This window comes from Coregonus clupeaformis, chromosome 7 (assembly GCF_020615455.1).
Source record: "Coregonus clupeaformis isolate EN_2021a chromosome 7, ASM2061545v1, whole genome shotgun sequence".
In the NCBI taxonomy this organism is placed as follows: Eukaryota; Metazoa; Chordata; class Actinopteri; order Salmoniformes; family Salmonidae; genus Coregonus; species Coregonus clupeaformis.
The window spans coordinates 2,889,786-2,904,489 of record NC_059198.1 but is presented as its reverse complement, the minus strand read 5'-3'; the positions used below and the strand labels follow the sequence as shown (position 1 = coordinate 2,904,489).

Below are 14,704 nucleotides of genomic sequence, written 5' to 3'. Positions count from 1 at the left end.
TTGGTGCAGCATGATGACTGTCATTGATTCTAGAGGACTGGTGAAGGATGATGACTGTCATTGATTCCAGAGGACTGGTGCAGGATGTTGACTCATTGATTCTAGAGGACTGGTGCAGGATGATGACTGTTATTGATTCTAGAGGACTGGCGCAGGATGATGACTGTCATTGATTCTAGAGGACTGGCGCAGGATGATGACTGTCATTGATTCCAGAGGACTGGTGCAGTATGATGACTGTTATTGATTCCAGAGGACTGGTGCAGGATGATGACTGTCATTGATTCTAGAGGACTGGTGCAGGATGATGACTGTTATTGATTCTAGAGGACTGGTGCAGGATGATGACTGTCATTGATTCCAGAAGACTGGTGCAGGATGATGACTGTTATTGTGGACATTTAGATCTCATCTCTCTTTCTTTTACTCTCTTCCCTACACCCCTTTACACCCTCTCTCAACTATTTCTCTCTTCCTTTCTTTCTCTTCCCTCCTCTCTCTCTCTGCCTCTGCCTCTCTCTCTCTCTCTCTCTCTCTCTCTCTCTCTCTCTCTCTCTCTCTCTCTCTCTCTCTCTCTCTCTCCCTCTCTCCCTCTCTCCCTCTCTCCCTCTCTCCCTCTCTCCCTCTCTCCCTCTCTCCCTCTCTCCCTCTCTCCCTCCCTCAGATGTGGGTGGGGACAGTGTCAGTGGTACCCTGTCCTCTCTGTCGGGCCACAACCCTGGAGACGACTTTGACATGTTCGCTCAGACCAGAACCAGCTCTCTGGCCGACCAACGCAAAAAGTATGGCTTCTTCAAGCTTAGCTCTCCCTTTTGCTTCTAGAACCCATTCCAAACTTCTAGAACCCTGTTACAATGGATTTGCAGCTTTGATCCTGTCGGACTCGGACTGCAGTGTGTGCAGGCTTTTGGTCACAGTCCAGCAAGAGCACACCTGATTAATATAATCAATTTATCATAGTCTTCTAGTTAGGCTAATATAAATGTAATCTGGTGTGTTAGAGCTGGGCTGGAACAAAAGCCTGCAATTTGCTGGCCCCCAGGACCAGAGTTGTGAATGTGTTTTTATCCACTCCTGTTCTAGAGCCACTCTCAGCCTTCCAGAACAATCTCCATGCCACACAGTGGGACTGGCTCTAACTTGTTCTCTGTTTGTGTTTTTGTGTGTGTTTGTTGTCAGTGTGAAGTACGAGGACCCTCGGGCCCTGGGCGGGCTTGCCTCGGCTCTGGATGTCAGACAACAGAACACCACTGGAGGGGTGAGTGCACCAAAGCATGCTGGGGGATGTAGTTTAGATTCACATCCCCCCCCACATTGAAGTGTAGAGTGTGGTTGACGTGCTGTTAAGATGGCTGACAAGGTTCATCTCTCAGCCCCTGGTCTCCTCTCTCTGCATGTGATTGACCTCGGCTCTCTGTACCACAAATGGCACCCTATTCCCTATATAGTGCACTGGTCAAAAGTACTAAACTATATAGGGAATAGGGTGCCATTGGACGCAGCCTCTGACTGACTTTACCAGAGTAATACCGGATGAATACAGTAGTAGACCAAGGCTAGCCAGCTCTGAATGGTGAACTACACTCTTGTAGTGTTGTAGTAACAAACACAGACAATAAGCATGGCTTGTAGTCTAGTATAACTAGGTACTCTAAAGAGGTACATGTAATACTCTCTCTAAACATTTTAAACTATAAACTCCCATTACTTGGTCATTCTGTCATTCCTCAGTATAGTTTTTTTTTGGGGTGTTCTTTTCTTCCTCTTGTCTTGTTCATTGCACTCTGTAAGACAGTATTTTGTCACATTATGGGTGTCAAAGGTCATAGGAAACCATGCTATTGAATTCCACTTTTTGCATGTCACCTTTTCTCCTTCAAATTGTCAAAACTATTTTTTGGATGAGTTTTTTTTCTAGTACCACAGTAAGTCAGTACTAACAAGGCACTTTGTAATTATCAGGTTTTACACTACTAAACTAGATGTAGATTCTGCACATGTAAGGCCAGACACAAAGTATTATGAAATCTACACTCTCTCTCTCACACACGCCGATTACACAAACCCTTCACCCTCCAGTGCCAGTTGAGATTGCCTCAGATGGAATGTAACTGCCAGTCTGGGGCCTAGTGATCAGCTGAGGGCTCAAAGTTCAAACTCCTTATTTCCTTCCTCCTTTCCCCATGCGTTCACCTTTTTATTGGAATGATTCTGTATTTTTCCTCTCGTCTGTTCCCCCCCCATCCTTTCCTTCTCCCTATCTTTTCTTCAGTCTGGGTTGTTGCGTTGCATTTGATTTCTCTGTTTCTCTCTGTGCTCTGTTGCTCTGGTCTGGGGCTTCCTCTATCTTCAATCTTGTGTAAGGTCTTGTTCTGTTGTTGATTCAGCTGAGGGTGATAGGGGATGATAACCCAGAGTTGGAGCTGCCCATAGACAGCTGGCTTATTACCCAAGGAATGGTGAGGACTCCATCCTCAGTGTCCTCCCCCCTATGTCCAGTCACCCCATCACCCATATCCCCCCTCCACCCCTGGCCCCCTCGTCACCATCCATCCATCCCCCTGACCATCCATATCCCAGCACTGCTAAACCAGCTAGCACCAACAGTAGAATGGAGACACGTTAGAAAAAGCTAGACGACTCCTCCAATTGTACAATACCCACACAATGATGAATAAATAAGCTGTTAGAATCTTAATTTGTCCTTGTGTGCTCTGAAAGGAGTCAAGACTCCTAGGACCTCTGAGATGGTGAATCTGCGTCATTATGCATATTTTGGATACACACACACACACACACACACACACACACACACACACCTACTGTTACACATGTGGACTCCCTTCACTCTGTCCCTCCTACTGTTGGTCCTGGTCCTCTCATCCCTCCATCCTCTCCTCCTGCCCTCATGGATGAAGTGAAAGGTCTGCTTGGTCCCCAGGACCAGGTGTGGGTTTTCATCAGTCACAAACAGTACATGTCTAACAGTAACACACTAAACCCAGGAGAGGTACAGATACTTTACTGCTGCACAACAGGTGTTAAGTTGACAAGGCTGTTGACATCATAGAAATAGAATCACTAGAATGGGAATCCCCATTCAAGTCAGTGGGTTTATAATGGGTAGACCGGCGGCCATTTTCAAATTGATTCTATTTCTATGGTTGACATCAGATTTGTTGTCAATAGTATCATTATTGCTGATTGGACCTGGTTCAAACGTCTGTGTAGTAGAAAGTATCATCTCTGTCACATTCATTGTCAAGCTAACAGTCTATAGAGAAATTTGATTGAAGTACACTGAACAAAAATATAAATGCAACATGCAACAATTTCTAAGATTTTACTGAGTTACAGTTCATATGAGGAAATTAGTCAATTAAAATAAATTCATTAGGCCCTAATCTATGGATTTCACATGACTGGGAATACAGAATGCGTCTGTTGGTCACAGATACCTTTTTAAAAGATGGGCCTCAAAATGGCCCTCAGGATCTCATCACAGTATTTCTGTGCATTCAAATTGCCATCGATAAAATACAATTTGGTTCGTTGTCCATAGCTTATTCCTGCCCATACCATAACCCCACCACCACCATGGGGCACTCTGATCACAACGTTGACATCAGCAAACCACTCGCAACACGACGCCATACACGTGGTCTGCGATTGTGAGGCCGGTTGGACGTACTGTCAAATTCTCTAAAACAGCATTAAGGAGGCTTATGGTAAACAAATTAACATTAAATTATCTGGCAACAGCTCTGGTGGACATTCCTACAATCAGCATGCCAATTGCGCGCTCCCTCAAAACTTGAGACATCTGTGGCATTGTGTTGTGTGACAAAACTGCACATTTTAGAGTGGCCTTTTATTGTCCCCAGCACAAGGTGCACCTGGGTAATGATAATGCTATTTAACAACACTTTACATGTTGCGTTTATATTTTTGTTCAGTGTAGATGATATACTATACATATTAAAGACAACTAGTATAGTAGTTCCATTTTAACACTGGAAGACTAGTGCATTAACTGATTTAACATATTAAACCTATTAGCTACAATACTGTTGATGTGATGCATTGATTGCTGCTATGATTGGTATAAAACTGTTCCATATTGTACCATACTTATACCAGCTCAGCTGGTAGAGCACGGTGCTTGTAACGCCAGGGTAGTGGGTTCGATCCCCGGGACCACCCATACACAAAAATGTATGCACGCATGACTGTAAGTCGCTTTGGATAAAAGCGTCTGCTAAGTGGCATATTATTATTATTTCTTTCAATTATGGTCCTTCTTCTATGTCAACCCTGTTGACCATGGTATGTCAACCCTGTTGACCATGGTATGTTGACCATGGTATGTCAACCCTGTTGACCATGGTATGCCAACCCTATTGACCATGGTATGTTGACCTTGCTATGTCAACCCTATTGACCATGGTATGTTGACCATGGTATGTCAACCCTGTTGACGATGGTAAGTCAACCCTGTTGACCTGGGTATGTCAACCCTGTTGACCATGGTATATGTCGACCATGGTATGTCGACCCTGTTGGCTTTGAAAAGTTGGCATTGCATAATGTTCAACACCCGGAATCTGTGAATAAGGCTTAACAACAATACATTGTGAAGTTGCTCGAAAGGAGTGTAGCTAGCTAGACAGCCAAAGTCCAAATGATCTGACTTGCGTATCATTATGCAAATCACGTGACTCTGTGGGGAATTCCCTTACAGTAACTCACCCTCTGTTTTACCTTTGAGTGAGTTTTATATCTACCGCTAGTGACCTGGTGTATGGAGCATCCTACACAACAGTACATTTTGATGTTTTCCTTTTTTGATTCCTCAATAGACTGGTGGAGACTGAAAAAACCCACCACTACTTCACATAGAGTGATTGTTTCAACATCTCTCATCAATGTCCCAAAAGATCTATCAGAATCTTTAAGAGCATTATACATTTATGTCCTTCTCATATCGGTACACAACAGTGGAATTTGATCTGTTAGAGAATCTAGATTCTAAAGACTAGATTGTAGATATGACGTCAGTGAATGCACATGCCTGGCAGCTTGAGCATGATCTCTTCTCTATCTTATTCTTCTGCTCAAAGCATGACTAGTCTGTGTACTTCTGAGTAACTGCTCAGTATCTCATTCTCTTGGATCTTTGTGATCAGCAACTAAAAGGAGCTTGGAAGAGATCGGCTATGATTCAGTTGCATCATGACACTGATGTTTAATAAATGGTTCAGGTTAGGATCTGGGGAAGGTAAGCTGATCCTAGACCTGTGCATATAGGCATACTTCTACCCAGAACCATTAAACCAGGAGGGTAAGCTGATCCTAGATCTGTGCATACAGGCAACTGTTAGGGCAGCCTTCATGACTATTGACCCCTCTCCTATCAGACCTGATTGCTGGTACTGTACCCTGAGTCACTCCGACCTCTACACACACACACCATGGCATCCACCCTCTCACATTCTCCTTTCCATTCTCACTGTCACTGCATGTCATGCAGCCAGCATTGCTTATGCTCTGTGTGTGCGTGTGTCATTATGACATTAGTCCTCATTCCCAGTCTTCGGTGGTCCCTGTGTTTTGCAGGTTGTCCTTCCAACAAATGATTGAATAATGTTAATTGGCTGATCTGTTAATTGACTAATGATGTGGACTAATTAACACAGTGTTACATAACTGTAGCTAGCAGCTGGTAGTTCCATGCCTACTCATTTAGAACCAATGAGGACAAAATAATTACCTGGGAAGTGGTCTGGGACTGGAGTTTTCCCTGAATACTGACCATGTGATTTGACCCAGGTACAACTCTGGACATTGCCTATGACCTGGTTATTGCCTATGCCCAGTCAGGAAAAAATCCTGTCCATAATAAATAAATGTGTTGAACATGATAAAGGAAACCTGCACACATAGGGACTCCTCAGGGCTGTGTCTGAGGACCACTGTGATGTGTCTGGTTGTTCTCTTCCTCTGCTCTTGGTTTTGGTTTGATGGCTTTGTTTTTGTTATTTGTCATTTTCCTCTCAGAGCCTCCGGTGAATCTATTCTTGTTGTTTTTCTTTTGTTTTTGTTGTTTCTTTGTTTTGTTTCTGTTGTCGGGTGGGTGTGGCGGTGGGGTTTATTATTTTGTGTGGCTTTGTGCCGTCCCCTGGGTTTGTCCATGGCTTTGCTCCATAGATCCCCGTATCGCAGTCCTCTGTCATGGATGACATAGAGGAGTGGCTCTGTGCTGATGTGGTGAGACTTCTTTACCTTGATTTCTCTCTCTCTCTTCTCTCTCGTTTCTTTTTCTTTTATCACATGACATTTCTATCCATCTCACGTAACCAGGTAGATCACATGTAGTGTTCTTAACTTTAGTTGACCATCTTCCATCGATACATTATCTGACTAATGGTTTTCCACCAATGATGAGAGTGAAATAACAATATAAAAGTGATCTATGATGCGCATCTCTCACATGCGACCGTAATGCTAATCTAGAAAATAAAACCTGCCAGTCTAAAGATGACATTGGTACTGTATCACATCACACCAGGTGATGCTACAGTGGTCATTCCTGATGAATGTGAAAGGTAGACACAGGTCCTGTTGTTAAAGGGATATAGCAGAGTAAACATGTTCCTGAAAGGTTGGATGGACGAGTGGATGGATCTATTGAAGTATGATGGAAGCATGGGTCCAACACAGTGGTGGAAAGTACATGTTCTTGAAGTACCTCAATGTCAGTACAAAAGCACTGGGTGGGAGTGACCTCCCTGAGTTGTGAATGGTGTCCTGTAGGAGTTAGGAAGGTAAGTAGCCTAGTCAACTTGTACGTAGGGGTTGCAAAATTCCCGTAACTTTCCCAAAATATCCTGGTTTTCAAGAAATCCCAGTTGGAAGATTCCTGGAATCAAGAGGGAATAAGCAGGAAATCTGTGAATTCTACACTGGGATTTCTGGAATACAAGGGGATTTGGGGAAATAATTTTGCAACCCATACTTATACAATACCTAAGGGAAGACCAATGTTTTGACTTTGTCTCCTAACAATGTCAATTTACTGTAAGGCATCTTGGTGAGTCAATGGTTGTGTGATCCTCCTGGCAGAATTGACCACAAATGTTATGGATTGACTGATTTCTGTTTCTTCTCCTCTGAATAGAAAGGCGATGGTTTAGATGGTGAGGAAGGGGTGACGAGTGAAGGTATGGATAGATTCAGGGCACTAACACTTGATACTGCTACTGTGCATGTGTAGAAGCTCTCATTAAATGTGGCATAGATTCTGCTTCTTACTTTGTGTGTCAAAATTCTCTGATCAGCTCTTTAGCGCTTGATATATTAGGCTGCGTTCACACAGGCAGCCTAATTCTGATCTTTTGCAACTTAATTGGTCTTTTGACCAATCCGATCAGATCAGAATTGGGCTGCCCGTGTAAATGCAGCCTTTGTGCTCTTATTCTCAATCCTGCTCCTGGAGAGCCGCAGTGCTGCAGGCTTTTGTCTCAGCTAATACCATCACACCTGATTCAACCAATCTACTGATCTTCAACACATTGATTGCATGAATGAGGTGTTTCACTGCTGATGTGGGGCAAAAAACATGCAGGACTGTGCCTCTCCAGAAGGTGCAGCAATGATGATCACTACGCAAAAAGTCAACAACTGACGAACCATGTCCTGCTGTTAACAGGGGTTTTCTCTCCTCTTCCTGTAGAGTTTGATAAGTTTCTGGAGGATCGAGCGAAGGTGGTCGATTCCTTACCATCGCTCCCTAGTGATGAGCCTGGTACCCCTATCAGCGCCCCCAGCGGCACCCGCAAGAAGGCCGAACGGACGGAGGATGCCCTCTTTGCCTTGTAGAGTCTACCCCAGGAAACCCCTCTCTCTGAGGCATCTACAGCACCTAGGTACCCCCGGCCCACTTGCTCCATCCGGCACTCCTGCCAAGCAGCAGTGTAGCTACTGAACTGAACACCAATCCTCCTCCTGCAGAGGACCATGCTTGCTGTCCGCCTGCGCAGCCGCGTTGCATCATATATTACTATTGAGGTTTTGATCCGTCTGTCAGTGTGGGATATGTCTGTAGTCTTGTATCTCATCTGCAGCTAGCTACCCGAAGGAGGATATAACCTAACATTGTGAGGATAGCAAACATTACTGACCTGTGTCTGTCTGTTTTCACATTTCAAAAGGGAAAACCCAAAAATATATAGCTGCAAGCAGCCGTGGCAGGGTTCAAGCACTATGGCACCACAGCAAATATCTGTTACACAGCTTTTATATTTGCTTTCCTCTTTGAAAAGCTTTTGTCAGCTTCCCTCCATGTTATCTTGTGTGGTGTGTACATAGGGGAAGGAAAGGGTCCAACATAATATTTTCAATCAGAACCTAAGAAACACCAAATATTTGCGATAGGTGTTATTAATACTACCTGTACAATTGTAAAACAACCGGATCAGTTGCAACAGTGACGCTTAGCTCTGGTAGTACCTGTACACTATGTAAGTGTAGCAAGTAAATAAGACTAAGAGGCTTTAATGACAAAAACAATTACTAAATGTGTCTATCACAGGAGGTTGGTGGCACCTTAATTGGGAAGTCCGGGCATGTGGTATTGAATGGAGCGGAATTAGTGGAAAGGTATCAACAACATCAAACACATGGTGCCATGTGTATTAATGCCATTCCATTGGCTTCGTTCCAGCCATTATTATGAGCCATCCTACCCTCAGCAGCCTCCACAGGTGTCTTCTAATATTGGGCTATTCGTCAACATTTTCCTTCCCCTTTACTATGATGAGACCAATTTAATGAGCTTTATGCACTTTTGGACCCTTGAACATTTCAGTATGTACAGTGGGGGAAAAAAGTATTTAGTCAGCCACCAATTGTGCAAGTTCTCCCAATTAAAAAGATGAGAGAAGCCTGTAATTTTCATCATAGGTACACGTCAACTATGACAGACAAAATGAGAAAAAAAATCCAGAAAATCACATTGTAGGATTTTTAATGAATTTATTTCCAAATTATGGTGGAAAATAAGTATTTGGTCAATAACAAAAGTTTCTCAATACTTTGTTATATACCCTTTGTTGGCAATGACACAGGTCAAACGTTTTCTGTAAGTCTTCACAAGGTTTTCACACACTGTTGCTGGTATTTTGGCCCATTCCTCCATGCAGATCTCCTCTAGAGCAGTGATGTTTTGGGGCTGTCGCTGGGCAACACGGACTTTCAACTCCCTCCAAAGATTTTCTATGGGGTTGAGATCTGGAGACTGGCTAGGCCACTCCAGGACCTTGAAATGCTTCTTACGAAGCCACTCCTTCGTTGCCCGGGCGGTGTGTTTGGGATCATTGTCATGCTGAAAGACCCAGCCACGTTTCATCTTCAATGCCCTTGCTGATGGAAGGAGGTTTTCACTCAAAATCTCACGATACATGGCCCCATTCATTCTTTCCTTTACACAGATCAGTCGTCCTGGTCCCTTTGCAGAAAAACAGCCCCAAAGCATGATGTTTCCACCCCAATGCTTCACAGTAGGTATGGTGTTCTTTGGATGCAACTCAGCATTCTTTGTCCTCCAAACACGACGAGTTGAGTTTTTACCAAAAAGTTCTATTTTGGTTTCATCTGACCATATGACATTCTCCCAATCCTCTTCTGGATCATCCAAATGCACTCTAGCAAACTTCAGACGGGCCTGGACATGTACTGGCTTAAGCAGGGGGACACGCCTGGCACTGCAGGATTTGAGTCCCTGGCGGCGTAGTGTGTTACTGATGGTAGGCTTTGTTACTTTGGTCCCAGCTCTCTGCTGGTCATTCACTAGGTCCCCCCGTGTGGTTCTGGGATTTTTGCTCACCGTTCTTGTGATCATTTTGACCCCACGGGGTGAGATCTTGTGTGGAGCCCCAGATCGAGGGAGATTATCAGTGGTCTTGTATGTCTTCCATTTCCTAATAATTGCTCCCACAGTTGATTTCTTCAAACCAAGCTGCTTACCTATTGCAGATTCAGTCTTCCCAGCCTGGTGCAGGTCTACAATTTTGTTTCTGGTGTCCTTTGACAGCTCTTTGGTCTTGGCCATAGTGGAGTTTGGAGTGTGACTGTTTGAGGTTGTGGACAGGTGTATTTTATACTGATAACAAGTTCAAACAGGTGCCATTAATACAGGTAACGAGTGGAGGACAGAGGAGCCTCTTAAAGAAGAAGTTACAGGTCTGTGAGAGCCAGAAATCTTGCTTGTTTGTAGGTGACCAAATACTTATTTTCCACCATAATTTGCAAATAAATTCATTAAAAATCCTACAATGTGATTTTCTGGATTTTCTTTTCTCAATTTGTCTGTCATAGTTGACGTGTACCTATGATGAAAATTACAGGCCTCTCTCATCTTTTTAAGTGGGAGAACTTGCACAATTGGTGGCTGACTAAATACTTTTTTCCCCCACTGTATATCCTTGTGTTAATAAGATGGTAACTCTTTTTTTTATAGGAAACAATAAATGTTCTTCTTAGACTAATTGCAAATGAATCTTTTATGAAATTTCAGCCCTTTTCTGCCCTACAAAGCACACTTTTACAGGAAGTCGTAAATATAAAAATTGACACTTTTTCCTGACATGGAAATTAAAGGAAAAGAACAGGTGAAATATGGCACTGAAAATCTAATCAAATTTCAATTTCATGATAGCGTATTGGTAGCATACTTGACAGAAAATAATTATTGCAAACGCTTATACATGTAGTTATTGTAAAAAAAAAAAGTGTCCATATGTTTACATAAATATATGTATATACATCAGAAATATGTGAGTATTACCTGCAGTACATGTTTAAAAGTCAAACCGAATTATTAGCTTTTATGTACGTTGCTAAGCCGAAAGGCTAACTCATTCATGTATTGTTTGGTCTCCTGGTTGTATATGTACAGTAATGTCATGCAGGAAAATGAATTCCTCACAAATCCTTTCTACTTTGGGGAAAGCGCCCCTGCTCTCCTCTCCTTACTCATACATGTGTGGGACAGAAAGAGGTTCGGATGTGCTTCAGAAGGATGATCAAAAACGTTATTTTACCATGTTTTATGTATTTTTACTGTGGTTTGAATTGTTTGGTAAAGCTTCATGTCTTTATTTTTGAGGATTACATTTGGTGGTAGCTGTGGGCTGTGACTCTGCTAGTGGGACTGCCCCTTTAACCTATTTTAACATTCTATTTGAGTTTGCTTACCTACAATAGGTAATGCAGTTAGATGAGGGCATAACATTCATTTCCTGTTGTCAGGAAAACAACATGGGCTATAGACCACACTTTGAGGCAAAAGAGGATATTTCTTAATTCCAACGCTTTTGCCAGTACTTTTCAAAGTTAATGCCTATAAAGCTTCAACAAGGAACACCAAATTAATAACGACAAAACGCCATGACGTTTCACGTCAATAGGAACTATTTGTGTTTACTCGCAAGTATCCTTATATACTTAACAAAGTTACGTGTATTATACTGTAAATGAGACTCATTTAAATAAAATGTCATATTTGTCCGAAAATACCTTACTGTATCTGTTATTTAAAAAGATCAATTTCCAGATAAAACATTATTTGTAACAATCATTTATAAATGTTAGAGGGTGACATTACAAACAAGAAAAGTATTTGTCGTAGGCATTAATGTTTGAATGTGTTTTAGAGTACTGTAACAGAATAAACTGTTATTAATTAGCTTTTACTCCGTTTCATTTTTGTCCTATTTGGTCTTATATTGCTTTAATTATACCTCTTAGGAGGCTGTATGAAATAGTAGCATACGTTTTACAATCAAGAATTGCTGTTCCTCTTATGTCTTAAGAATGGACAAAAGCATAGAGATGTTTGAACTAAGATTCTTTGTTACCGAAATGTAACATCTCACTTGATCAATTACAGAGTTGATTTCTATGTGTGTGCATTACTTTTTGTTTTTTCTTTTGTTTTTTTACCAGAAAGAGTTCTGTGTATATGCTTTATGTCAGTGATTAATGTGATGATGCAAAGCCCTGACTGCAACCTTACTCTTTTACGGCTGTCCTCCGATCAGATGGTTGTGTGAACCTGTTGAGTTGCTATGGAACGTGAATCTGTTGCCGTTGCTATCGAATGTGAACTTGTTGGGTTGCTATGGGACATGTGAACCTGTCGGGTTGCTATGGGACATGTGAACCTGTTGGGTTGCTATGGATCATGTGAATCTGTTGGGTCGCAATGGAACATGTGAACCTGTTGGGTTGCTATGGATCATGTGAATCTGTTGGGTTGCTATGGAACGTGAACCTGTTGGGTTGCAACAGGAATAAGCTACTGGACATTGTAACCATTGTAACCCACTGTATCTCTTCACTACCCGTAAAACTGGTTGAAAATACGTAATTTCAACAGCAAAACTAGTTGAAATTATGTATTTTCAACCTGTTTTGCTCACTGGGTATGGACAGGGTGGAGTTGGAAATTGTGTCCTCCGGTGTTCTGTTTAGGAACAGTTGTTTTTCCTGACCAGGAAATGTTCCGGTCTAGACAAAATGGTCAGGTCACATGGTCAGGAGAACTCCTGTCCCTCCTTCTGTATGTTGGTGTGGGTGTTCTATGGCTGTTCTGCCATTCATTACTTTGGATTCAGCTTTCTATTGTGTGACCTGATGATGCACGTATTAACCAATAAAACACTAGCAACGTGTGACCTCTACCAACACTTATTATTTTCTCGTGTTTGTGTGTATTACATTTGTCCTTGCAATGGAGTTACGATATGAAATATGATAGTGAACACACATGGTAAATTCAGGCAGAGACAAGCTCATGGTTCAACCTGGGATAGTGGCCCACTGAGTGATGCAACGGACTCACTTCTTGCACCGTGTTATTCATAGCACTGCATGTTTCCCCTGCGCTGACCCTTTCCCCTTATAGTTATACCTACCCTCCCATGCCAAGGTAATTGTTTCCTATTGATGTCCATGCAGACACTCCAGATGTATTAATGCAACAATTTCAAAGATTTTACTGAGTTACAGTTCATATAAGGAAATCAGTCAATTAAAATAAATTGACACGACGCTGTCTGCCATCTGCCTGGTACAGTTGAAACCAGGATTCATCCGTGAAGAGCGCACTTCTCCAGCGGGCCAGTGGCCATCGAAGGTGAGCATTTGCCCACTGAAGTCGGTTACAATGTCGAGCTGGAGTCAGGTCAAGAACCTGGTGAGGACGACGAGCACGCAGATGAGCTTCCCTGAGACGTTTCTGACAGTTTGTGCAGAAATTCTTTGGTTGTGCAAACCCAGTTTCATCAGCTGTCCAGGTGGTTAGTCTCAGACCATCCCGCAGGTGAAGAAGCCGGATGTGGAGGTCCTGGGCTGGCGTGGTTACACTTGGTCTGCGGTTTTGAGGCTGGTTGGACGTACTGCCAAATTCTCTAAAACGACGTTAAGGCGGCTTATGGTAGAGAAATATCTGACAACAGCTCTGGTGGACATTCCTGCAGTCAACATGCCAATGCACGCTCCCTCACAACTTGAGACATCTGTGGCATTGTGTTGTGTGACAAAACTGCACATTTTGGAGTGGCCTTTTATTGCCCCCAGCATAAGGTGCACCTGTGTAATGATCATGCTGTTTAATATTGATATGCCACACCTGTCAGGTGGATGGATTATCTTGGCAAAGGAGAAATGCTCACTAACAGGGATATAAACAAATTTGTGCACAATTTGAGAGAAATAAGCTTTTTGTATGGACATTTTCTGGGATCTTTTCTTTCAGCTCATGAAACATGGGACCAACACTTTACATGTTGCTTTTATATTTTTGTTCAGTATATATCCGCCTGGATCTCCCTGACTGAATACATTGTACACCCATAGAACTCTCTATTGGATCTATGCGGATAACTGACTGATCCTTTGGCTGCCTGTTGAGCATCACACTGATCTCCTGGCGTGTTGCAAGATTCAAATGAGCAGCATGTTAGTCAGGACAACTATCAACAAAGGCAGTCCTGCTGACAGCAGGCCAGGCCCCTATATACTATATATTTCCTGCTCCACTGCTTGCTATTCAACAACTAGTTTGCTGCTGTGCTACTGTCGGTCGTTGACCCATTTCTTTCCCCTACCACGCCTTTGTTGTGCCCCCTTTGTGTGTGCTTGTGTTTCGGGTGAGCTCACACATGGCTCACATGTCCTACTACAATCCACATATCTGTGTTCTCTAGGATGGAGATGTTTTTGATAATTAACTCAAGGTGATTACTCAATGGACATTCTAGAGAGCCATTACTTGTGTTAATTGCTTAATTGCCATGGTTTGAATAATACATTTTGTGTTATTTATTGTTTGAAGATAACACTGTTTGCTTTGACTTTATGCTACATCTCGTTGTCCAACCAAATGGGACTTCCATGAGCTTTGGTAAGTCAACCCTGTTAATCTTGTCTTACCCTAAAAGTTTTGAAGCAGCACTGTACATAAGTCCCTCTATATATTTAGTCTGCTCCCCCTTCCCCTCCACTACTCCAGGAGAAATACATGATGTAACCACGTGAGCCAAAGTCGTGATGTCAGATCACCCCACTCGGTTTCCGAGTTCCCCATTGGTCGATTTCTCTGGTTCTACAGGCTGAGTCATCACTACGGGCCACACAAGCTGGA

The 14,704-nt window shown here is 42.7% G+C and overlaps 1 protein-coding gene across 3 annotated transcripts in view; it reads left to right on the top strand.

The window, feature by feature from the left end:
* Window positions 1-8,892, top strand: part of LOC121568815 (TOM1-like protein 2) — a 42,803-nt gene extending 33,911 nt beyond the window's left edge. Inside the window, exons 11-16 of one of the 3 annotated variants that reach the window (XM_041879251.2) lie at window positions 665-782; window positions 1,180-1,258; window positions 2,388-2,459; window positions 6,208-6,267; window positions 7,178-7,220; window positions 7,733-8,892. In XM_041879251.2, coding sequence (XP_041735185.1) covers window positions 665-782; window positions 1,180-1,258; window positions 2,388-2,459; window positions 6,208-6,267; window positions 7,178-7,220; window positions 7,733-7,878 — 518 coding nt within the window. In that variant the 3' untranslated portion in view covers window positions 7,879-8,892. The remainder of the gene's footprint in view (window positions 1-664; window positions 783-1,179; window positions 1,259-2,387; window positions 2,460-6,207; window positions 6,268-7,177; window positions 7,221-7,732) is intronic. The other 2 variants (XM_041879252.2, XM_041879254.2) reach the window with 2 other exon arrangements.
* Window positions 8,893-14,704: the final 5,812 nt, after the last annotated feature.